Source organism: Tursiops truncatus, chromosome 2, assembly GCF_011762595.2.
Source record: "Tursiops truncatus isolate mTurTru1 chromosome 2, mTurTru1.mat.Y, whole genome shotgun sequence".
NCBI classification, from domain to species: Eukaryota; Metazoa; Chordata; class Mammalia; order Artiodactyla; family Delphinidae; genus Tursiops; species Tursiops truncatus.
In genome coordinates this window covers 75,541,695-75,568,888 of record NC_047035.1, presented here as the reverse complement: position 1 = coordinate 75,568,888, position 27,194 = coordinate 75,541,695, and the positions used below count along the sequence as shown (strand labels likewise).

General features: G+C 38.3%; 2 protein-coding genes across 14 annotated transcripts in view; one reads left to right on the top strand and one right to left on the bottom strand.

Annotated features, from left to right (window-relative positions):
* Positions 1-24,772, top strand: part of TMEM253 (transmembrane protein 253) — a 67,080-nt gene extending 42,308 nt beyond the window's left edge. The window contains exons 12-13 of one of the 3 annotated variants that reach the window (XM_073800670.1): positions 920-18,059; positions 18,644-24,772. Coding sequence is in view for 2 of the 3 variants with exons in the window: in XM_073800671.1 (XP_073656772.1) it covers positions 920-976 (57 nt within the window). In the remaining variant the exon portion in view is untranslated. Of the gene's footprint in view, positions 1-919 lie in introns of all 3 variants that reach the window. The other 2 variants (XM_073800672.1, XM_073800671.1) reach the window with 2 other exon arrangements.
* Positions 24,773-25,045: 273 nt separating this feature from the next.
* Positions 25,046-27,194, bottom strand: part of HNRNPC (heterogeneous nuclear ribonucleoprotein C) — a 46,937-nt gene continuing 44,788 nt past the window's right edge. For 9 of the 11 annotated variants that reach the window (XM_004321468.4, XM_033851380.2, XM_004321467.4 and 6 more), the window contains 4 exons: positions 26,553-26,710; positions 25,917-26,033; positions 25,515-25,675; positions 25,046-25,415 (listed from right to left, as the gene is read on the bottom strand). In XM_004321468.4, coding sequence (XP_004321516.1) covers positions 25,332-25,415; positions 25,515-25,675; positions 25,917-26,033; positions 26,553-26,710 — 520 coding nt within the window. In that variant the 3' untranslated portion in view covers positions 25,046-25,331. The remainder of the gene's footprint in view (positions 25,416-25,514; positions 25,676-25,916; positions 26,034-26,552; positions 26,711-27,194) is intronic. The other 2 variants (XM_019935170.3, XM_019935172.3) reach the window with 1 other exon arrangement.

Sequence of the window (27,194 nt, the reverse complement as noted above, 5' to 3'; positions counted from 1 at the left end):
CTCTATTTCTATTAGTAGCTATCCTTAAATATCCAACAATAATATTTAGTTTAACAAAGTCTATCAAATATGCTTAAATCCATAAGTTCATGATGATATTTAAATTAATTGGTCACTGGATTAGTTATCTATTGTCACACAACAGATTATCTCAATAAACATTCATTTTCTTATACTTTTGGAAGTGACACAGTACTGTAATTTTTGCAGTATCCTCCTGGTTACACAGGTCAGCCCCATGCACTGTGGGAGTGGACCACACAAGGGCATCAATACCAGGAGCTGAGAATCACTGGGGCCATCTCACAGACTGGCTATCGTAGTCCTCCCTCTGGCCCTCACTGATTCATGTCCAACTTACACATGAATATACACTCAAAATATACTCACCCCCTCCCAAGAATCCCGAAAGTCACGTTCCATTACAGTATCAGCTCAAGGTCCACAATCACATCATCTAAATCAGGTACAGGTATGGATGAAGTGCATCATATGTGGTTCCTTACATAGAGTTTCTTGAGTACAGTTCCTCTCAATCATAAGATTGGTGAGCTAAACACACAAGTTACATCTGGCTTCTACACACACAAAACACATAATGGCAGGACAGGTATAGGAAAACCACTACAGAAAAAAGCGGGGGTAGAGGAAGGTGGGCACACAAGAGTCACTGAGTCACAAAAATTCTAAAATCCAGTAAGACACTTGTTGGCAAGTCCTTGATTAGGACTCAAATCCTAGGAATAATTCTCGGTGGCTCTTGGCTCCACTCTGAGATTATAGCTCTGCCCACTAAATTATCCTTCATTTTATATGAAAGGTAGCCTGTGTTTGTAGCTGAGTAGTTTTCTTAGCTTGCTTCCTGTCTGAAGGAGTTTGGGGATTGAAAGCCTTCTCTTCATTTTCTACTGTCTTACAGTTCAAGCTGGTGGTGATTCTGCACCATGACATTCTTAAAAACTTAACAAATCTCTGAGAAAACGCTCTACCTTGAACCTCTGCTGAGATAGCTGAGGGCCTACACTCTGAAGCTTCCTGGAAGTCCTATCATTTGTCTGAACTGTTCTCTGAGGCACCGCCTTGGATCTTCCTAAGGTCTTAATGAAAGATTTTACTGTCACCCTCAGCTTCATCTTTATTGATTGATTGATTGATTGATCGATTGATTGATTGGCTGCACGCAGCTTGCGAGATCTTAGTTCCCTGACCAGGGATTGAACCTGGGCCCTCGGGCAGTGACAGCATGCACTCCTAAGCACTGGACCACCAGGGAATTCCCAAATCAGCCATTTCATTAGGTACATTTTCTACCACCTACATTACTGTAACAACAGAGTTGCTAAACTCTCTGCCACTGCATAACACAGAATTTTTTTCTCCAGTTTCCAATAACACTATCCTCATGTTTATTTAAGTCCCATTGGCAGCCTTCTCAAAGGCTATCCGAATTTTCCTAACAGTCTCCTCAAAGCCTTTTAGACTTTCACTGATACTTTCCTCAAAGTTCTTTCAGCTTCCTCCCACCGTACTGTCAAAGACACTATAACTTTTCAACGTCTCAATTCCATGTACCAAAGTCTGTATTACTTATCTATTGCCGTGTAACAAATTGTCCTAAAATTTAGCAGCTTAAAAGAACAATAAACACTTAGTATTTCACATGATTTCTGCTGGTCAGAAATTTGAGAGACCTTGGCTCTCACCACCAGGGAAGTCCGTCAGGTGGATTCTTAACCACTGCGTCACCAGGGAAGTCCGAAAAACATTCTTAAAGAACATAACTTACGAAAACAAAGAGGAAATAGATAATCAGAATAGTCCTAAAGCTACTAAAAATTTTATCCATTATTGAAAATTCCCGGGACTTCCCTGGTGGCGTAGTAGTTAAGAATCTGCCTGCCAATGCAGGGGACATGGGTTGGAGCCCTGGTCCAGGAAGATCCTACATGCTGTGGAACAACTAAGCCTGTGTGCCACAACTACTGAGCCTGCGCTCTAGAGCCCATGAGCCACAACTACTGAGCTTGCGTGCCACAACTACTGAAGCCCACATACCCTAGAGCCCGTGCTCTGCAAAAAGAGAAGCCACTGCAGTGAGAAGCCTGCGCACCACAAGGAAGAGTAGCCCCCGCTCGCCGCAACAAGAGAAAGCCTGTGCACAGCAATGAAGACCAAATGCAGCCAAAAAAATAAATAAAATAAATAAATAAAATTTTAAAAATTCCCTACAAAGAAAAATCTAGGCCCAGATGGCTTATCAGTAAAATTTCCCAAATATTTAAAGAATAAATAACATCTATATTACACAAAATTTCCAGGGGATAGAAAAAGATGAAATTCTGTTCAGTTCATTGGAAGAGGCCAGCATAACCTTGACCACGAAACTTGAAAAACACTGTAAGAAAGGAACCTACAGGTCAATTTCTCTCCTGAACATAGATACAAAAATCCTAAATAAAATATTACTAAAGCAAAGACAGCAATATATAAAAAAGCTAAATCTTACATCAAATTCATTTTATTCTAGGAATGCAAAGTTGATTTAACATTCAAGATAGAATCTAAAGAAAGGGTACAAATGAACCTATTTACAAAACAAAAGTAGAGTCACAGATGTAGAAAACAAACTTATGGTTACTGCCGGTAAGGGCGGGGAGGTTGGGACTGACATATACACACTACTATATATAAAACAGATAACTAATAAGGACCTACTGTATAGCACAGGGAACTCTACTCAATACTATGTAAGGGCCTATATGGGAAAAGAATCTAAAAACAGAGTGGATATATGTATATATATAACTGATTCACTTTGCTGTACATCTGAAACTAACACAACATTGTAAATCAACTATACTCCAATAAATTTTTTTTAAAATTCCAAATAAAGGATAAAATATATAATTGTCACAATTGATGGAGAGTAAGCATTTGATAAAATTCCATATCCACTCATGATTTTTAAAAACCTTTGCAAACTAGTGATAAAAAAGAATATCCTTAATCTAACAAAAGATAAATACAAAAACTTTACAGCAAGCATCATATTTATTGGCTTTATTAAAATCCAATAAATAGTAAAAGTGTTCTCCCTGAGATCAGGAATGAAGCAGGGTTGTCCTCTATCACAATTTTGTTTTGATATTGAACTGAACAATTTGTATTCAATAGTGTGTAATAGGCAGGAAGAAGAAATAAGAGGTATTGAAAAAGAAGAAACAAAACTTTTATTATTCACAGACATGATTGAATACATAGAAAGTCCAAAATGAATCTACAGAATTAATAAGTTAATTTTACAAGGACCTGAATACAAAGTTAATGCATAAAAAATAAATTATTAGAAAAGATCATTAGAAAATGAAACATCAAATGATAGCATTTCTACTGGTATCCAAAATTAATGAATTCTAATGAAAGATGTATATGAAAGCTACTACATAGTACTAAAACAACTAAAGAAGACTAAATAAATAGTTATATTATTTTCATAGATTGGAAGTTTCAAAATTATAAAAATTCATTCCATTTTGATCTATAGATTACATTCAGTCCCACTCAAATTCCCAGCAGTTTGTCTTTGGAAATTGCAAGCTGATTTAAAAATTATTACATATTTTGGGGGCTTCCCTGGTGGGGCAGTGGTTGAGAGTCCGCCTGTGGATGCAGGGGACACAGGTTCGTGCCCCGGTCTGGGAAGATCCCACATGCTGCGGAGTGGCTGGGCCCGCGAGCCATGGCCGCTGAGCCTGCATGTCCAGAGCCTGTGCTCCACAACAGGAGAGGCCACAACAGTGAGAGGCCCACGTACCATAAAAAAAAAAAAAAAAAAAAAATTATTACAGATTTTTTAAAAAGGCCCTCCCCAAATCCTCTCTTTAGCCAAAGGAATGGCAAAGGGTGGCCTAGGAGAATAGAAAATCTTTGGACAATATTCACACTACCACAAACCACCATATCAAAAATTGCAGTCAGCAGTCCCAAATGAGGAACCTAGAGTTCCAACCCATCCAGCAGTAATGAGGCACCATTCTCCCTCCCTGCAGAAGCTGAGTGGAGGGTCTAGACTTCCATTCCTGCCTGACAGTAACAAAGCGCCCCTCTGGATACCCATGATGTCAGTAGAGGCTGAATCAAAAGTCTAAATTTCTACCCCTACCCAGCAGTAATGAAGCATTTCTCCTCATGTAGGCAGAGGCTGAGTGGAGAGCATAAACTTTCACCCCTACCCAGTGGAAAAAAGAGGTGTCCTCCCTTACCCCACCAGCAAGGTGTCATTGGAGGCCTGCTAAAAGACAAGATTTAAATAAGATCCAGAAAATCATAAAATAATACCCAGTATGTCCAGGATATAATAAAAAAAAACAGTTGTCATACCAAGAACCAAGGAAAGCCTCAACTTCAATGAAGCAACACCAAATGAACACCAAAATGACACTGTTGGAATTATCTTAGAAAGATTTTAAAGAAACCATCATAAAAATACTTCAATGATAAATTATAAACATGCGTAAAACAAGTGAAAGAAAGGAAATCTCAGCAAAGAAATAGAAGATATAAATAAGAACCAAATTCCATTTCCATGGAAATCTAAATTTCCAATTTAGAACTTAAAAATAACTGAAATTTAAGACTAACTGGATGGGCTAAAATAGTACAAATGCAGATGACAGAGGAAAGAATATGTGAATGTGAAGATAGAACAATAGAAGCTACCCTATCTAAACAACAAACAGGGAGAAAAGGGACAAAAAAAAACCCCCAAACTAAACAAACAAAGAAAACACCAACAACAACAGCTAAAGAAAACAAGAAAAACCTCAAAATCCCCAAAACCTCAGGTACCTGTGGGACGATAACAAAAGATCTAACATTGGTATGATCAGAGTCCCAGAAGAACAGAAAGAGAATGAGAATTTTTAAATTAAAAAAAAAAAGCTAAATTTCCCCCAAATTAGGTGACAGGCATAAACCTACAGATTCAAGAAGCCTAGCAAATAATTCCTAACAAGATGAACCCAAAGAAATCCACACAGAGAACATCATAATCAAAACTTTTGTAAACTAAGAATGAAGAAAACATCTTGAAAGCACCTAGAAAGAAAATATACATTACCTATGGGGGAATAAGAATTCAAATATTAGACTTCTCATGAGAAATCATGGAAGCCAGAAAGGAGTGGCACACTTCAAGTGCTGGAAGAATGGTCAGCCATGAATCTTTATCCAGGGAAAATATCCCTCAGGAAGGAAAGTTAAATAAAGATATTTTCAACTGAGGTAAAACTAAGAATTTTTGTCAACCAACCTATTCTAAAGAATAAAGCAAGTTCTTGAAAAAGAAAGGATCTTGAAAAAGAAACTTTGGAATATTAGTAATGAAAAATAGGAAAATGAAAAGGGTAAAAATATGACTAAAGGTAATACACTATCCTCCTCTTGAATTAAAAAAAAATTCTGTTTGATGGTTGAAGCAAAAATAAAATTGTCTGATGTGGTTCTCTGTGCAGGTAAAGGAAATATTTAAGACAATTTTATGATGAAGGAACAGGGTAAAGGGATCTAAATAAGGTTTCAAAATTTTGCTCAAAATGGTAAAATAAAAGCAGTAGACTGTGGGCTTCCCTGGTGGTGCAGTGGTTTAGAATCTGCCTGCCAATGCAGGGGACACGGGAGCCCTGGTCTGGGATGATCCCACATGCCATGGAGCAACTAAGCCCATGCACCACAACTACTGAGCCTGTGCTCTAGAGCCCACGAACCACAACTACTGAGCCCACATGCTGCAATTACTAAAGCCCACATGCCGCAATTACTAAAGCCCACATGCCTAGAGCCCGTGCTCCACAACAAGAGAAGCCACCACAATGAGAAGCCCACACACTGCAACAAAGAGTAGCCCCTGCTCACCGCAACTAGAGAAAGCCTGCACACTGCAACAAAGACCCAACACAGCCAAAGATAAATAAATAAAATAAATAAAATTTTTTTTAAATGCAGTAGATTGTGATCAGTTTTGTATGTATAATGTAATATCTAAGCAATCTCTAAAAATCACTACAGAAATCTATCAACAGAGTGAAAACACAATCCACAAAATGAAAGAAAATATTTGAATATAGCTCATAAGGAACTGATATCCAGAACTCATAAAGGACTTCTATAACCCAACAAAAATGAAACAAACAAGTCAATTAAAAAATGGGCAAAGGAACTGAATAGACTTAATCCAAAGAACATATAAAAATGACCAATAAGCACAGCAAAAATGCTCAACATCATTAATCATTAGCGAAATGCAAATCAAAACCACAGAATTCCCTGGTAGTCCAGGGGTTAGGACTCTGCACTTCCACTGCAGGGGGCACAGGTTTGATCCCTTGTCAGGGAATTAAGATCCCACATGCTGTGGTGTGGCAATAAATAAATAAAAATAAAAAACATTAAAAAAAAGAGACTTTATAAAAAAAACACACATTGAGATACCACTTCACATCTTTTAGGATGGCTATTATCAAAAAAAGAAAGAAAGAAAAAAAATAACAAGTGTTAGTGAAGATGTGGAGAAATCTGAACCTTTGTGCATTGCTGGTGGGAATTTAAAATGGTGCAGCCAAGGGAATTCCCTGGTGGTCTAGGGGTTAGGACTCGGTGCTCTCACTGCCAAGGGTCCGGGTTTGATCCCTGGTTGGGGAACTAAGATCCCACAAGTCGCATGGTACAGCCAAAAAATGGTGCAGCCACTGTAGAAAATGGTGTGACAACACCTCAAAAAATTAAACAGAATTCCCATATGATCCAGCAATTCTACTTCAAAGTATATAGCCCAAAAAAGTGATAGCAGAAACTTGAATAGATATTTGTACATCCATGTTCATAGCAGCATTATTCACAATAGTCAATAGGTAGAAGCAAACCAGTGTCCATTAAGCAGATGGATAAACAAAAGTGGTATATGAAAAAAAAAAAGTGGTATATATACCTAGGAATAAACCTACCTAAGGAGGCAAAAGACCTGTACTCTGAAAACTGTAAGATGCTGATGAAAGAAATTAAAGATGACACAAACAGATGGAAAGATATACCATGTTCTTGGTTTTTTTTTTCACCTTTTCAAGAACTTTATTTTAGAATTGACCTTTTTCCCCCTATATATATATATATATATATTTTAACATCGTTATTGGAGTACAATTGCTTTACAATGGTGTGTTAGTTTCTGCTTTATAACGTAGTGAATGAGCTATACATTTACATATATCACCATACCTCCTCCCTCTTGCGTCTCCCTGCCACCGTCCCTATCCCACCTCTCTAGGTGGTCACAAAGCACCGAGCTGATCTCCCTGTGCTATGTGGCTGCTTCCCACTACCTATTTTACATTTGGTTATATATAAGTCCATGCCACTCTCTCACTTTATCCCAGCTTACCCTTCCTCCCTCCATGTCCTCAAGTCCATTCTCTACATCTGCATCTTTATTCCTGTCCTGCCCCTAGGTTCTTCATAACCATTTTTTTGTTTTAGATTCCATATATATGTGTTAGCATGCAGTATTTGTTTTTCTCTTCCTGATTTACTTCACTCTGTATGACAGACTCTAGGTCCATCCACCTCACTACAAATAACTCAATTTCGTTTCTTTTTATGGCTGAGTAATATTCCATTGTATATATGTGCCACATCTTCTTTATCCATTCATATGTCAATGGACACTTAGGTCGCTTCCATGTCCTGGCTATTGTAAATAGAGCTGCAATGAACATTGTGGTACCTGACTCTTTTTGAATTACGTATACTGTGTTCTTGGATTGGAAGAATCAATAGTGTTAAAATGACCATACTACCAGGAATTCCCTGGAGGTGCAGTGGTTAGGACTCCGCGCCTCCACTGCAGGGGGGCATGGGTTTGATCCCTGGTCAGGAACTAAGATCCCACAAGCCATGCAGCACAGCCAAAAAAAAACCCAAGGCAATCTACAGATCCAATTAAATCCCTATCAAATTACCAATGGCATTTTTCACAGAAATAGAACAAAAATTTTTTAATTTGTATGGAAACACAAAAGACCCTGGATAGCCAAAACAATCTTGAGAAAGAAGAACGGAGCTGGAGGAATCATGCTCCCTGACTTCAGACTTACTACAAAGCTACAGTAATCAGAACAGTATGGTACTGGCACAAAAATAGACATAAAGAGCAATGGAACAGGATAGAAAGCCAAGAAGTAAACCCATGCACTCATGGTCAATTAATCTATGACAAAGGAAGCAAAAATATACAGCAGAGAAGAGACAGTGCCTTCAATAAGTGGCGCTGGGAAAACTGGACAGCTATGTGTAAAAGAATGAAATTAGAACATTCTCTAACACCATAAACAAACATAAACTCAAAATGGATTAAAGACCTAAATGTAAGACTGGATACTATAAAATTCCTAGAGGAGAACCTAGGCAGAACACTCTTTACATAAATTGCAGCAATATTTTTTTGGATCCATCTCCTAGAGTAATGAAAATAAAAACAAAAATAAACAAATGGGACCTAATTAAACTTAAAAGCTTTTGCACAGCAAAGGAAACCATAAACAAAATGAAAAGACCTTGTGTTACACTGGGAGAAAGTATTTTCAAATGATGCTACCAACAACAGATTGATTTCCAAAATATACGAAGAGGTCATATAGCTTAATATAAAAAAAAACACAACCTAATCAAAAAATGGACAGACCTAAATAGACATTTCTCCAAAGAAGACATGTAGATGACCAACAGGCACATGAAAATATGCTTGACATTGCTATTTATTAGAGAAATGCATATCAAAACTACAATGAGGTATCACCTCACACCGGTCAGAATGGCCATCATTAAAAAGTCCACAGGGCTTCCCTGTTGGCACAGTGGTTAAGAATCAGCCTGCCAATGAAGGGGAAACGGGTTCGAGCCCTGCTCCAGGAAGATCCCACATGCCATGGAGCAACTAAGCCCATGTGCCACAACTACTGACCCTGTGCTCTAGAGCCCGCGAGCCACAACTACTGAAGCCCACGTGCCTAGAGCCCGTGCTCTGCAAAAATAGAAGCCTGCGCACCATAATGAAGAGTAGCCCCTGCTCGCTACAACTAGAGAAAGCCCACGTGCAGCAACGAAGACCCACCACAGCCAAAAATAAATAAATAAATAAATAAATTTATATTTTAAAAAAGTCTACAAATAATAAATGCTGGAGAGGGTTTGGAGAAAAGGGAACTTTCCTACACTTTTGATGGGAATGTAAGTTGGTGCAGCCACTATGGAAAACAGTATGGAGGTTCCTTAATAAACTAAAAGTAGAGTTGCCATATGATCCAGCAATCCCACCCCTGCGCACATATCTGGAGAAAACTCTAATTCGAAAAGACACATGCACCCCAATGTTCATAGCAGCACTATGTACAATAGCCAAGACATGGAAGCAACCTAAATGTCCACTGACAGATAAATGGATGAAGAAGATGTGGCATATATATACAATGGAATATTACTCAACCATTAAAAAAGAATGAAATAATGCCATTTGCAGCAACATGGATGGACCTAGAGATTATCATAGTAAGTGAAGTAAGTGATACAGAGAAAGACAAATATATGATATCACTTATATGTGGAATCTAAAAAAATAATACAAAGGAGCTTATTTACAAAACAGAAATAGACTCGCAGACATAGAAAACAAACTTATGGAATGGAGAGGTGGGGTGGGAGATAGGAGTTTGGGATTAACATACACACACTACTATATATAAAATAGGTAAACAACAAGGACATACTGTATAGCACAGGGATCTATACTCAATATCTTATAATAACCTATAATGGAAAAGAGTCTGAAAAAGAATATATATGAATAACTGAATCACTTTGCTGTACACTTGAAACTAACACAACATTGTATATTAACTATACGTCAATAAAAATTTTTAAAGCAATGTATGTATAGATATACATGTGATATAATAAAAAATAAATATTTGTACTTTGTTCCTAGTTTCTGGCACAGATTTCCTAAAACTCTTGGAATCTCCTACGTGAAAAGAGTGTCTCTTGTATGCAAGTGAGATTACTCATGGGGTGGGGGGTTGCACCTAGATATCTTCAGGATGGGGACTGGTCGTCAAAAAAACTAACAACTGATTAGAAGGCTAAAACTTTCAGCCTCACTCCCAAACCTTGGGGAGCGGGGAGGGGCTGGAGGTTAAATTCAAGCATCAGTGGCCAACAATTTAACCAATCATGCCTATGTAATGAAACCTTCATAAATATCTCTAAACAACAAGGTTCAGTGAGCATTCAGATCAGTGAACACATCAATGTGCTGGGAGGGTAGCATACCTGGTAAAGGCAGGGAAGCTCTGCATCACCCCACCCCCACGTCTTTCCAATACATCTCTTTCATTTGGCTGTGCCTGAGTTGTATCCTTTATAGTAAATCAGTAAAAGTAAGCACAGCAATTTCCTGAATTCTGTGAGTTGTTCTAGTGAATTATTGAACCTGAGGCAGGAGGTGAGGGTTGTTGGAACCCCAAAATTTTCAATAGGCCAGGCAGAGAGTGGCTAATTTGGGCACTGCATTTTCAGCTGGGGTCTGAAGTTGGGGCAGTCTTCTGGAATTAAGTACTTAACCTGTGGGGTCTGCACTAACTCCAGGAGTTACCGTCAGCATTGAATTATTGGACATCCAGTCAGTGTTGGAGAACCAGAATGAACTGGTTGGTGCTAGAAAAAGACACATATATTTAGTGTCAGAAACACTTTACACCATACAATGGAATATTATTCAGCCTTAAAAATGAAAGAAATTCTGACACATGCTGCAACATAGATGAACCTTGAAGACATTATGCTAATAAGCCAGTCATGACAGTACAAATATGGTATGATTCTACTTATATGAGGTACCTAAAGTAGTCAAATTCATAGAGACAGAAAGGGGCTGGGAGGAGGGAGACAAGGGGAGTTAGTACTTAAATGAGTAGAGTTTCAGCTGGGGAAGATGAAAAAGATCTGGGGATGGATGATGGTGATGGTTGCACAACAGTGTGAATGTATGTACTTAATGCCACAGAACTATATGCTTTAAAATGGTTAAAATGATAAATTTTATCTTATGTATATTTTGCCACAATTTAAAAAAAAAGACTATTTCTAAAAACATTTTAAGTTAACCAAATTATCCACAAAAACTACCAGAGCTAAATCAAGATGAAATTCTAAAAAGTGTTCAAGTAACCCATAAGACGTCAGGAAAATGGGGAGGTGGGGAGAACAAAATAGAGAGGAAACAAACAGAAAAAAAAAAAAAAGCAGATTAAAGCCCTAACCTACCAATAATAACATTAAGTGTAAATGGTCTAATCCATCAAGAAGACATAGCAATCCTAAACATGTATGGTCCAAATAATAGAGGTTCAAATGCATGAAGCAATAACTGATGGACCGGGCTTCCCTGGTGGCGCAGTGGTTAAGAATCCACCTGCCAATGCAGGGGAGATGGGTTCGAGCCCTGGTCCAGGAAGATCCCACGTGCCGAGGAGCAACTAAGCCCACGCACCACAACTACTGAGTCCACGTGCCTAGAGCCCATGCTCCGCAACAAGAGAAGCCACTGCAATGAGAAGCCCACGCACGGCAACGAAGAGTAGCCCCCGCTTGCTGCAACTAGAGAAAGCCCGCATGCAGCAATGAAGACCCAATGCAGCCAAAAATAAATAAACAAAATAAATGAATTTATTAAATAAACAAAAAACTGATGGACCGAAATGAGAAATAGGTAAAAGCATAACTATAGTTAGAAACTTCAATATCCCTCTCTAAACAATGTACATAACTATTAGATTAAAAACAAAGATATGGAATATCTGGATAACACCATTAACCAAAAGGATCTAACTGAAATTTATACAACAGTCCACCAAACAATGGAGTAGAATACACATTCTTTTTAAGCATCAATGGAACACCTACCAAGATGGACCATTTTCTGGATCATAAAACAAACCTCAGCAACTTTAAAAGAATTGAAATAATACAGAATAGGCACCCTGATCGTGATGGCAACAAACTAGAAATCAATAGCAGAATGATAATAGGAAGACATACAAACACTTGGACATTAAGCAACACAAATCTAAATAATCCATGGATGAAAAAAGAAGTCTCAAGAGGAATTAAAATTCATTAAACTGAATAAAAATGAAAATACAACATACCACAATTTGTGGGACATAGTTAAAGCAGAGAGAAAGGGAAATTTACAGCAGTAAATACTTATATCTCAAGAAACTAGAGAAAGAGCAAAACAAAATCAAAGCAAGCAGAAGAAGGCGAATAATAAAGATAAGAGCAGAAATCAATGAAATTGAAAATACAACAAGAGAAAATTGAACAAAAAAGTGCCTCTTTGAATAGATCAACAATCTTGATAAACCTCTAGCAAGACTGACAAGGGAAAAAAAAAGAGAGAAGACACAAATTACCAACATCAAGGATGAAACAGTGGCCACTACAGAGCCCACAGACGTCAAAAGGATAGTAAGAGAACAGGTCAAACAACTCTACACACATAAATTCAACAACTTAAATAAAATGGATTAATTCTTTTAAAAAAAACGGATTAATTCTTTAAAAAAAAACCAAACTATTAAAATCACCCAAAACAAAATAGGTAACTGAGTTCCTAGTTTAAAATAATCCTTAAAAGTAAATCTCTAGGTCTAGATGGTTTCAGTGGACAATTCTACCAAATATTTAAATAAGAATTCACATCTATTCTACATAATCTCTTCAAGAAAATACAAGAAACCCTTTCCAACTCATTTTATGAGACCAGTATTACCATAATACCAAAAACAAAACAAACAAAACAACAAAAAAAAGGAAAATGGAAAAAAAAAGAAAAAGACCATACTTAAAAAAAAATCTGTCAAGGATATAGACACAAAACTCTTCAGCAAAATATTAGCAAACAGAATCTAACCATATATAAAGAGAATTATGCACTATGACTAAGTGGTGTTGATTCTGGGAATGCAAGATTGGTTCACTATTTGGAACACAGTTGTTGGAATCTACCATATTAATAGGCTAAGGAAGAAAGTCACACAATAATATCAATTGGTGCACATGACAAAATTCAACACTCATTCATGAAAAAACACTCTCAGCAAGTTAGGAATAGAGGGAAATTATCTCAACCTGATAAACAGCATCTGTGAAAATCCTACAGCTAATATCATAACTACGACTGAGTATTTTCCCCCCTAAAATTGGGAACAAAGCAAGGATGTCTGCTCTTACCACCCTTATGCATCATAGTACTAGAAATCATAGCCAGTGCAAGAATGCAAGGAAAGGAAACTAAAGGCATACATATTGGAAAGGAAGAAAATCCCTATTTGCTGATGACATGACTGTCTAGGCAGATAAATCTACAAAATTCTCAATGCATTGAGAAAATTCATTTCTCAATGAAGCTACAAAAAAACACACAAAACTCCTAGAATAAGAGGGTTCAGTAAGGTTGCAAGATGCAAGATCAAGATATAAAAAGTAACTATATTTTACATACTAGCAATGAACATGTGGAAACTGAAATTAAAATAAAATACCATTTGCAATTGCTCCAAAATACTTAGATGTAAATTTAGCAAAACCTGTACAGAATCTGCTTTGCTATATGCTTAAAACTACAAAACATTGATGAAAGAAATAAAAGATCTAAACAAATGGAAAGTCATGCCATGTCCATGGATTGGAGGACTCAACGTGGTAAAGGTGTCAATTTTCCTAAACTGATCTACAGATTTAACACATTTCCTATCATAATCCAAGTAAGATTTTTAACATACAGACAAGCATATTCTAAAATGTATATGGAAATGCAAAGGAAATAACTAAAACAAGTTTGAAAAAAATGAAAGAATAAGTGGAAGGAAACATTCTACCCAATTTTAAGACTTTCTATACAGCTACAGTTAACAAAAGTATGATATGGACAAATGGATAAATACACTGAACAATGGAACAAAAGAGAGAACCCAGAAACAGACTCACACAAGTATGCTCAACTGATTTTTGACAAAGGTGCAGAAGCATTTCAGTGGAGGAAGGATAGTCTTTTCAACAAATGGTGCTGGAATAATTGAATAGACATAGGTTAAAAACAAACAAACAATAACATCCTTCAATCTAAACCTCACATCTCATACCAATACAAAAAATTTTAAATGGATCATAGATTTAAACTTAAAAGGTAAAACTATAAAACTTTTAAGAGAAAAACATAGGAGAAAATTGTCAGGACCTAGGTCTTGGTGAAGAATTCTTAGAAATGACACTAAGGGACTTCCCTGGTGGTCCCGTGGCTAAGATTCTGTGCTCCCAATGCAGGGGGCCAAGGTTCCATCCCTGGTCACGGAATTAGATCCCACATGCTGCAACTAAGAGTTCATATGCCGCAACTCAGACCTGGCGTAGCCAAATAAATAAATATTAAAAAAAGAAAAGAAAAGAAATGACACTAAAAGCATGACAATAAAAGAAAAAAATTGATTACTGGACTTCACCAAAATTTAAAACCTTTGTTCTACAAAAGGCTCTATTAAGAAGATGAAAAGACAAGCTACAGACTGGGGGAAAATATTTGCAAACCATCAAAAGGACATGTATCTAGAATATATAAAGAACTCTCAAACCTCAGCAGTTTAAAAAGAATCCAATTATAAAATGGATAAAAACATGAACAGACATTTCACCAAAGAGGGATGTATGGATAGCAGATAAGCACATGAAAAGATGGTCAACAGCATTTGCCATTAGGGAAATACAAACAACCAAACAGAAACAGAAAACAACTACATACCTATTAGAAAAGTGAAAATAAAATCTAGTGATAATCCCAAATCCTGGCAAGAATGCAGAGAAACTGGATGTCTTATACACTGTCGATGGGAATGTAAAGTAAGACAGCATCTCTGGGAAATAGTTTGGCACTTTTTAATAAAAATAAACATATACATACTTACCATACTACTCACCAATCACCACCAAATGTTCACAAAAACTGATACATGAATATTCATAGCGACCTTGTTTGTAATAGCTCCAAACTGGAAACATCCCAAATGTCCTTCGACAGATGAATAGTTAAACAAACTGGTACATCCACAGCAATAAAAAGGAACAAATTATTGATACACGTTAACAACTTGGATGGAATTCAAGGGCATTGTGCTGTGGGGTAAGGAGGAGCCATTCTCAAAAAGTTACACACTGTACAATGCCATTTATATAACTTCTTGAAATGGCTCAATTATAGTGACCAGGAACCGATTAGTGGTTTCCAGCGGTTAGGGATGGTAGTGGGAGGATGGGGTGTGTGTGTGTGATGAGACAATAGATAGTACGAGCGTTCCTTTGTGGTGATGGGACACTTCTTTATATTGATTGTGGTGGTGGTTACATGAATTTATACAGGTGATAAAATTGTGCAGAAACACACACACACACGTGCATGTAAAAACTGGTGAAGTCTGAATAAGGTCTGGAGTTTAATAGTATTGTACCAGTGTTGGTTTCTGAGTTTTGATAAATGTGCCATGGTAGTGTTAAGATGTTAATATTAAGGGAAACTGGATGAGGGATATACAAGGAGTTCTCTGTACTGTCTTTGCACCTTTTCTGTAAATCTAACATGATTTCAACATTAAAAGCTTTTTTTTAAAAAAAAGAAAAAAAAATAGGGCTTCCCTGGTGGCGCAGTGGTTGAGAGTCCGCCTGCCGATGCAGGGGACACGGGTTCGTGCCCTGGTCCGGGAAGATTCCACATGCTGCGGAGCGGCTGGGTCCGTGAGCCATGGCCGCTGAGCCTGTGCATCTGGAGCCTGTGCTCCGCAACGGGAGAGGCCACAACAGTGAGAGGCCCGCGTACCGCAAAAAAAAAGAAAAATTTAATGTGATTCCACTAGGCACCTTTAAAATTAGAGAGAATCTAGGTAGGCAAGGGTGTGGGGAATACTCTTTATCCCATTGATTTCATTCTTAGTTTCATAACCAGAATAGATACATAAGTTCAAAAAGACATGGTCTAGAATGTTCGTAGCAACTTTATTCATAACAGCTAAAATCAAAAACAGTCCAAATACCTATTCACAGAATGAATAAATTGCAATATATTTTTACAACATAATACTATACAATGGTATGAACTACAACATGCAACAATATAGATGAATTGCACAAACATAATGTTGGATCAAAAAGCCAGACACAAAAAACTACATAATATTATATATTACACCATTTATTTGCAGTTCAAAATCAGGCAAAAATAATCTATGGTGTCAGGATAACATGTTCCTGGGATGGTGGTATAGTGATGGGAAGAGGGCATGCATGTATGGGGCTCTAGTGCTGATTTTCCAATTCTTGATTTCTACCTATTGTGTGTGTGTTCAGTGTGTGAAAAGTAACAGCTATACACATGATTTGTGCACTTTTCTATATGTAAATCATACTTCAATAAAAAGTTTACCAAAAAGCAAACAAACACAAAGTGAGATACCACTACATACTCATCAAGAAAACCTAAAATTAAAAGGACTAACAATATCAAGTGCTGGCAAGGATGTGGAGCAACTGAAAATTTTGTTTACAGCTAGTAAGAATATATATTAGTACAATCACTTTGGAAAAGTGTTTTGCAATATCTGTTAAAGCTAAATATACACATAGCATATGATCCAACAATTCCACCCAATTATATACCCAACAGAAATGTGTACAAATGTGTACATATGTGTTCTCCAAAGACATTATCCCAAACTGAAAATAATCCAAATGTCCTTCATTGCTGCTGGAGCCTAAGATCAATTACAGCCCAGAATTGTATAGAAGTTAACCTTCCTGTGGCATCTCTCAGTGAATGGGGAAGAGGAGCCCATGGATAAGTATTCCAGCCTCCCATTCTCCCAACCTTCAGATAATTCTGGGAAGCATTATGTGTCCAATCTCAATAACACACCTTTATATTGGCGTTTCCTTCTTAACTGTCTCACTCTCCCCACTTCATCACTCCTGTCTCCTGGGATCATCCCCCCCAAGAAACTACTGCATCCAAGTGTTTTCTCGGGGGAGCCCAAACTTCCACGATACAATACTATTACATCTACACATAGTTCAAAGACAGACAAAATCTATCTATGGTGACAGAAGTCAGAATAGTGGTTACCTAGTGCTGTAATGACTGGAGAGGGCATGAAGGAGGTTCCTGGGGTACTGGTAATGTTCCATATCCTGATCAGGGTGGTGCTTAAACAGGCATGTTCACTTTGCAAATCTTCACCAAACTGTATGCTTAAAATGTATGCATTTTATAGTATATACGTATATTTTTAAAAATCAAAGAATGCAGGTGTTGAGGTGTAGAAGAGATGCTTACTAATGGGAGAGTGGGCTATGTAAGGGAAATCAGACATAAAGGTCTTGAAAGGTTAATTGCAATAGGTACATCCATCTTTCTGGATAATGCCCTTTCTCATCCTTGGCATCACAGATTACTGAGGGATTTGTTGCAGGCTGACACTGGGAGAGGATTGTGAAACATTACAGTGGAAGCAAAGGCACCGAAATTCACCTGTTAGGAAAGCACCTCCTTGAGACAGGCACAGGCATTACAGCATTCTTCCAGGTGTGCAGTGAAGTCAGTTCTTCAGCCTTGCTTGGCATTCCTGCTGCCTGTTTCCAAGACTGCCTCACTCAGGGCTAACCCTCCCCACCTTCTTCCTTTCCCTTCTTCATTCATTCATTCATCCAACATATATTTGTGTTTCAGATACTATGTTAAGCACTTGGGATATACTGCTGAACAGTAATGGATGTGGTTCCTGCTCTCACCGAGTTCCATTCTAAAAGAAAAACTTTTAATCAAATAATACAAATTGATGAGTGTGACTGTAATCAGTGCTACAAAGAAGAGATTCCTGGTTTTTGAGAGCCTATTGGTCTACTTAGGAAAGGTAGGGAGTGACACTTGAGCTAAACTCTAAGGATGAATAGAAGTTAGCTAGGGACAAATGGGCAAAGGTGGAGGGGGAGAGCATGGGGAATAAGAGGGACAAAGAAAAGTCCCATATGGTTGCAAAAGGCAAAGTGCAGGAGCAAATGGTAGAGAGGCTGGACAGATCGGCAGGGGAAGACCATTTTTGTCCATGTACACTGTGTTAAGAAGTTTTGTCATTATCCTAAGGACAAGTAAAGCCAGGGGGGTTTTAAGCTGAGACGTGCCATCATTACATGTGTGTTTTGAAAAGATTACTATGGCTGGTGTGTGAAGTGACGGGAAAAGGATCACAGTGGATGTGGGTATACAGGATGGTACTAAGCCTGGAGAAAGGTGATGGTAGCATGGACTGGGATGGTGGCAGTCAAGATGGAGAGAAATAAAACAGTTGAACAGATATTTAGGAGGCACATGAGCTTTAAAAGTAGCTATTAAAATGTGGTGTGTCATCTTTATTTCTGAACAAATATAATTATGTGCTTACATAGCTAGATGCAAAAGCATACATATTGTTAACTTCGGTTGTTATTGTTTCACTAGCACATTTCTTAGGAAAAAAGGTGTGTGGCCATGTTGCAACTGAATTGTGCCTGGGATATTCTGAAGCTGCTAAGTACCAATATTGCTTAAGGAAAAGAATTGAAGATTGCCATAAAGTTGCCAAAAAAGGGAGCAGGGGGAGAACATGGCTAGGGAACCACCAATGAAGAAAAAAACACCCAAAGGGCACAACGCAAGGGAGGCAAAATGAAAAACAAGTGTACAAAGGGCAGGCAGGAGGCTACCATCTTGGTGGAAAAATGTTGAAACAGGACTCCAGATACACCAAAGCTAAGACAAAACTTCTCAAGGTCTGTAGAGATTTTGGGAAAACGAACCTTTGAGTCATTTGCAGGAAGAATGCAGAATCCTTGAGAAAGTGAGGGACTCTGCTGAGGGTGTTAATATTTTGAAGGAAAGATGTATATACTTACACTCAGGTGGATGCTTAGGAGGACAAGACTGTACTTCAGACAAGTGCCTGTCACGTGCCTGATCCCAGGCTGAGGGGGAGACAGCAGGGCCCCACCAGAATGGATCAGGATTGTATGCCCAGTTAAGAGGGAATGAAAACACAGCAAACACTGAGGCTGTCTCCAAAAGTGTCATGAGAAAACAAAGTGAGGATGCTGCTAGACTTCCCCTGGGGGAGTAGATGCTGCCAAAGGCTGTTCCTCTGCCCAAAGCAGAGAGAGTTGGAATACCTCTAGCTGGAAAAACACTGCGGGTCAGTCCAAGATGGGGGACCTGGAAAGGACAGTGCAGACCATCACAGCATTTCCAGCAGTTATGCAGACAACCTCCTGGCAATTAAACGCCAGCAACTTCTGGGACCTGGGAATGACCTAGCTGCTGCTACCCAACAGCTTTTGTGAAGAGTGCATATAAAATTCTGGGGAAAGAACAAATTTGGCTGGATGAGGAAACTAACAAAAAGTCATCACACGCAGGTTCCAAGCAGGGAGAGGAATTTTGTGGGTGAGGTTGGGCTGGAAGCTAGCTCTAGACAGCTATTTAGCAGACCACCTGGTCCACTACAAGCTCTCTGGTTAGCGTAATTCCTCCCAGCAAGACCAAGACAGTGTTTGAAGTATTATATTCATAACTCTGGAGCAAGTATCCTTGAAGGCAGAGACAAAACAGGCAAAAAAACAAAAACAAAAAAAACCATCAGACGTCAAGGTCCACTTCTAAGTTTGGATGGGAACTAGTAAAGCTGTTAACCAAGGACCAAGCTGGAAATCAGCAGGCTCACCTTCCTCCCACCCCCAATGTGTCTCATAGCCACGCCAGCAACTCATTATTGTGGCTTGTGTGGGTCTGCAAAGGTGAGTCAATCTGTGTCATTGAACCCCTTCCAGATGAAGAAGTCCTTTTGGGAGGGACTCATCTTGCAATGGCGCTGCCAGGTGCTTATGAGTCATGCAGCCTCAAGGGATGTGTAGTCGTTGTACTATCCTGACAAAGAATAAATTTTACAAGGTATTTGGAAAGTTTATATTGTCCGAAGTGGAAGAAATGGTCTAAAATAGGGGTTCTGGGTGCCCCAGGAACAGCAAAAGAAAATGGGTGAGAGAGAATGTATTTTCTGTATTCTTCCTACATTTCTAAAGCCCAACCAACCATGTAGCATAAAACAGCAGCATTTCAGCTCTTAGCCAGGCATTTTTCAACAATGTGCTTTTCCAATGATTAGGTCTATGAACCACTCTAGTACTCAGTGGACAGAAAGGAAAGAAAAAATGAAGATTTTTTTCCTCTTTTGTTAAGAGAGTAGGTGCTGACAGTAGGTTACTGTAATTTGGAAATAGTTTTTGTCATTTTCTAGGATTTGGGATGTGGGTTCAAATACACCATTCCCTTTCCTAAGGTCCGAAATCCATGGATGTTAAGTCAGATCACAGATTGAAATGTTGGCATCATTTAATAACTATGGGGCTTTAAAGATATTTAATCTCTCTGAAACCCTTTGGAACAGCAATTACCACTTCCATACATATGTAATAGAATTGTGTGAGAATGAAGTAAGATTGTATATGTTAAAGGCTTGCCTAGCAACACACTGGATGCATTTAAAACTCTCTATAAATGGTAATATGTGCCTGAGCCTTGGGCCACCCAGCCAAGTCAGTTTACCACTTAAAAATATATTTTATTCTACAAGAGGCCTCGCTAAATCAAGGCGTGAGCAACATGGATTAGGCCTGCAGTTGTAGATGTTCTCATGCTAGGGAAATCTTCAATTTAGGGTCTAGGGATGTTCCAGGCAATGTTCAATGTTCTAGGGAAGTCTTCAGTGCTAGTGCCTAGGGCCTGGAAATAATGAACTCAGGATATGAAACATCTTGGAAACAGTCACATTTGTTCACATAAGTTTGTTAGTAATCTGTATCTGTACTTGTTTAGAAACTGCTCAGTATTCTCTGATACTACACTACCCAAGAAGGTAGCCACATACTATATGTGACTATTTAAAAGTAAAGAAAATTAAAATCCAATTCCTCATTTTTTTTTTTTTTTGACTGTTTGGCTTGCGGGATCTTAGTTCCCTCACCAGGTGTCGAACCCGGGCCCCCGGCAGTGAAAGCCTGGAATCCTAATCACTGGATCGCCAGGGAATTCCCCACACTAACCACATTTCAAGGCCTCAGCCACTGGGCTATCATACTGGTCAATGCATGATGAAACATTTCCATCATCACATAAAGTTCTAGTGGACCATGCTGCAGTTTCTTATTCCCCACACACCTTGGGCTACAACTCCTTCCTATTAACCGCTCTGTCTTGTTTGGCATTACATTATCCCTTCTCTCTTCCTACTGTGTTTTATAGTTCTAATTTAAGAGGTGGGGGCAGAGTCCCAATGTAGCTCACAACAGGGCTTTAATTCTTCAACACTGTCTAAACAGGTCCCGCTTTTCTAACTGGGGTTCTAAAATTTTTTTGATAAACTTGAAAGTTACTAATGAAACCACCTACTGTTTTTTGTTTTTTTTGTTTTTTTTTTCGGTACGCGGGCCTCTCACTGTTGTGGCCTCTCCCGTTGCGGAGCACAGTCTCCGGACGTGCAGGCTCAGCGGCCATGGCTCACGGGCCCAGCCGCTCTGCGGCATGTGGGATCCTCCCGGACCGGGGCACGAACCTGTGTCCCCTGCATCGGCAGGCGGACTCTCAACCACTGCGCCACCAGGGAAGCCCCCACCTACTCTTTTGAGGCTTTCTCCTTGATTTACTTTAATTCTAATGATTAATTTGATTAGAAAAATCAGACTAACTTGGAACTTCCAAAACCCCTAATTTAGTCTCTTCTCTGAACATTTGGAATTGTCATCCCAGAATATATATATACCCAGCCTTTTCTCTACACAGCTTAACTGCCAAGTTTTTACTTTATTCCTAAGGTCTTTCTAAACACAGAAAGTTCTCCAACATAGCGTCCCTTATTAGTCAAATAAACACCATGGTATAAATACCTGTTCTCTGTGAGGTAGAGCATTGATAAAGCAAGTGAGGTACTTCAAGTTACTTAGTAGCCCTACTCCACATATAATATATAACATTTACTCATCACTAATTTCTATGTCACATCTGTTTACTATTGTTAAGTGGTTTCTGCAAGTAATCAGGGTACTGCTACTTTTTCTTTGATCCCTCTAAATTCAACTGAAATGCATTTTCTTGGTCAAGCTGATCTGAACTAGGGTCCCAAAATTCAAACCCCACTTCACATTGGTGCAGCTGCATTCTCCTCATATTTTCCTCATATTAAATAAAAAGGTCAATTGTCACTGAATTTTATCTGGCTAAGTCCTTCATTCTCCCAGGCCACCACAGTCAATAATGATGCTTCCTGGTTCTCTCCTGAAAGTAAAATTAGCCCATAAATGGTCAGTCAGTGCGGTCACAGGCCAGCCATGTGTTCTCAGAACAAAGTACATTTTTAAACTGTTCTCTTTAAATATACAGCTATTTCCTATTCCCCAACTATTTCCATAACACATCCCATCATTTCATCTGGGTTAACTAAAAAATACTAGTACTTGTGAAGTATAGATTGTGTCCTGTTTCTTTACTTTCTGTATCATACCCCTGGGTCTTTGCTATCCCTTATTCTTTTGAACATACTGCTAAGGTGTCCAGAAGATTCCTTTATGGATATTTTATGTTTACTGTATGACTCAAATGATGGTTATTTTTCTTCTACTCTTTCCATTACATTCTCAATCCTCATCTGACTTCAGTTTATTCCCTTCCAATTTACCATAATCTTGTTGTTCCTGGTTGCATTATTTCCCTTTTCTTTCACATCCAGTTCCCTCTATAAAACAGGGGCTTTAAAACATACATTGACTGGTACTAGTCTATTTATAATCCTTGCAGGTTTCAGATGCTGGAGTAACATCTGAAGTGAAATCTAATGGGAACCCCCTTCCAAGCATTCCAAATTTGTCATCCACCCCAACTGGACATCAAGTTTGCTCCTTTCACTGGTTAGATAACGGCAAATTACAAAGTACCCTAAGCCAGTGAGCTCCAAAGAACAGTTTACCAATTAAAAATTACATACCATTAGAAATGTTTCAAAGGGATTTCTTTTCAATCATCCAACCTCCTCTCTTGCATTCCAACCTTTGTTGGAAACTGCACTCTTAAAATCTTCCAGGCTATTTTCTTAGATTTCATGGCATACTGAGAAAACCCATTATTCTAAATTTTATATCCAAACAAACGCATCACTGTATTTTACTTTGTTTTGAGCTTTCCACAATTTTTTCAATACCTGGTTTCATATGCAATTAAAAATAGACAATTGCACGCCTGGGGTAATTGGTCCAGTACTTCTAAATACTGATGGCTAACATAATCTCAAACAGGTTTTATTAGCATCTTAGTCTTAGAACTTTGACTCTTCTTCTAAGCATCTAGTTTATTTTCTTGTCATCAGTTACGTGCTAAAAGTGAGTTTGTATAACATGAGAACATATAAGATTAGAAAACAAGGTGGTTAAAAGTATTTTTGACCAAATCATCACACAAAAGCTACGTATATACTGTGAATCTGAGATCCAAGGGCAGTCCACAGATCAGCCTTTCCCTTCTATTCTACTTTGTCATCTATTATATAAAATGATTTATGAAACCTTTATAAATAGCATATGACTTCTGCCCATTACTAGGTTGTATATAAACACCTTTGAAACAGCAGCAACTTTCTGGGGAACCCAAGGTTTGTGTCAGTGATAACAGCCCAAAACTAACTGTTTTTGTCCTGCTCTGCAGGAAAAACTGAAGTATAAAACAAATAAACTGGACCTTTCAGGACAAGGCAAGCATCACAAAACAAAGCTGTTTAATAAATCCAGCCTTAGAAGTTTGGGTGCTAACTAGTACCATGCCTAAAATTAGTTTATATGGATTGAACTAATTGAAAGTGAAATAAATGTGTAACTCTGTGTCCTCAGTTACCTAGGAAGGCACAGGCTACAAAAAGCCAGGAAATAAAAAGCTCTCCTATTTTCAGTAACACTGAGGCACAGACTCAGAATCCATTTGGTAACTGGGGCTATAAACAGCAATTAAAAGAACAAAATGGAAGAAAATACAGGTTTTATTCTTCAGTTGTTTCACTTTTCCTAAAATCTTGACATGTTTGAGCCTCTTTCTATTTAAGGTTGAAACAGTTAAGCACACGACAAAAAAAAAACTCTAAAAAAGGTGCCAACTGGACCACAAAACATTGAAGAAAAGGCTTAATGCAGTTCCCGAACTTTTTCATTAGGATCTAAAAGCCATTTTTGCAAAAGAATCTCCACTTTACATCAAAGTTACTTGTCTCCTTAATTCAACACCCACCCCAATGAAACACAATTTGAGTAGTGTATGTTGGTATGCATAATAATTATGACTCAAAGAAAAATATATCTAGTATATTCTAGGGGTTTTGTGGAGGCCGCTGTGAAACAAAGAATTTGAAGTAAACAATTATAAAATACAAAAATAAAAAACCAGGGTGTTTATTTTTTCTCCAAATTCCTGGTTTAATAAGGACTTGTTTATTTTGAGAAAAAAAGGTCCCAAACATCAGGCTATTCACAAAAATAACCCACAGTATCAACTTTAGAAAACAAATCTTAAGACTATTACACTAATTATTTTTCTAGAGGATCCATTTGACATGCCAACTCTCATTCACAAAAATACATTGTTACATTTGTGTTGAACAGCCCCACACAGCACTCTTACGTGGGGTATAACACGCACACCTCTAATTCAAAGCTGTTCTCAGGTGCTACTCAACTAATGAGACTGCCTTTGTAGTTAGGGAAGCAACTACTGAACTTATGTATGAATGGAAAGAACTGTACTCCCTGCATAACAAGAGATTATTTTGGAGACAGTTGATAAAAATCATACATACTTTTTATTGTTAAGTCATAAAGAGGTATCAAAATTAAAAGCAAAAATTACAGGGTAAGACTTAACATAACTACTAGGAGCATCAAAGGAAGTGAAAACGGGACTAGGCGCAGGGCAATGTGAATTAATGAACATGGGAAGGACAAGGATGGGGACAACAGTGAGCATGTGCTGAAGATACTAGGGGAGAGGATCTGGTGAAAATTTTGATCTTAGACAAGCGCCTAGGTAAAGAAATAATGGGACAAGATTTCTAAACCCCACTATGTGCTTAAGAGTCATCCTCGCCATTGGCGCTGTCTCTGTCATCCTCTCCTTCCTCAGCCTCTTTTTCATCATCCTTGATCAACTCCAGCTGTGAGAAACAGACACAAATAGGATGGAGTTAGAGGCACTCCATGTGTCCCTGATCCCCCCTCCACCACCTCTTTCTTTCCTTTCCCGTGGTTTTCACCTGGTCATCCCCCCGATCTTCATTATCATCATCATCCAGTAGGTCCCCCTCCTCAGCAGAGTCATCTGCCACCCCCTCAGACTCCATCTTCACATTAGTCTCATCTTTCTTCAGGGAGCTGCTGCTCTGCTCCTCTTCTGACTTATCATTCTTCATCTCTACTGCGGATGAGAAGGACAAGTCTGTCTAGGGGCAAGTAATGTCCACAGGATGTAGACAATCCCCACTGATGATCATAGAACTGCAGCACAAGTCTATATCCTCCCACACAAATGTCCTTCCCAATTCAAATTCCACAAGTTTCCAATTAAACTGCTTTCTATCCCACTATTCCAACATACACTTTCAACTATCTTAGATAGCTACCTCTACTTACACCCAACAAGCAAAAGGACCATTTACCTCCTTGTTTGCTGCTCTGTTCCTTTTCGATTTTTTCCAGGTTTTCCAGTAGAGAATCCACTTTTTGTTTTATCTGAGTCAACTCCTTCTTAATGGCCTGAAGGTCATCTCCTTTCACTTTAATACAAACAAAACCCTAGATTAGAATCAAATGTACCAGAAGCTACCAGTTAGCTATACACACACTCCCCCACTAGACTATACAACAGTAGTCAACATGAGATCCTTGGAGAGAAATGGAGCCTGTACCAGACTGTCCTAGTTATGGGGTCCACCGATCTTTTAGTTGGTAGCTGAAAACTGAATCTAATGTGCCTAGTTCCTTAGCAACAGCATTCTTACTTTTGTAGGTCTGCTAAAGACCTCAATTCTATTTTAAAAGCACTTTACCAACATATTTTACACAATGAATGGGCGCCCCTCAACTCCCTAAAATCTAATGACTTTTTTCAAATTACCAAGGTCTTAAGGATAGAAGGCTTCCTGGAGTTGGCCCCTTAATCACTATTTTCTCATCTTCTATTATTTTGATTATGCAAAGTTATTTGTACAAAACCTGAACATTAACTGCACTAATTTCCATATTTCAACATACAAGAAATATCAGAATCACAAAGCTGCAATAATAATACATACACTTTCCAGACTTAGAAGATCCCCGCTGTCCACTCTTAGAATTGAAGCCACTTTTGCCCCTTCGTGAGGTGTTTCCTGATACACGCTGGCGTTTTGAGGGCACTACAGCCCGAGCAATAGGAGGAGGAGGAGGAACACGTGCTGGGTAACTGTACATCCTATTGGATAAAAGGAGAACAGAATTCCTTCACAACAAGTCAGGAAGATTCCAACAATGGTGTCCTTGTAAAATGATAAATCATTGTCCATTGTTCTGCAATTATTTTTTTGCTAAGCTAATTTCTTTCAAAAGGCCAGTTTACTCTTTGATATATTTAATACTGCAGCTACTTTTCTTCAAGAAAATACTACATATATACACACATATCCAATGGTTGGTTGCCTTAAGCACTGGACATAAAAGGTTTCTGTGTACAATGGCAGTATTAACATTTCTACTTTGTACTTTTTACAATGAATGGCCTTTACCTTGATCTTATTCTTTTCACATATACACTACAATAAGCAATCCATATAAGCCAAATAAAGTACTTACAAAAGACTGCAATTAACCAAGTCTGCAAACAGAGCTATTGGTCGCTAAATCCCTGATCTTTTCACCCACAGAAGCATACAAGTAATTATCACTAGTTTGTAGTATTA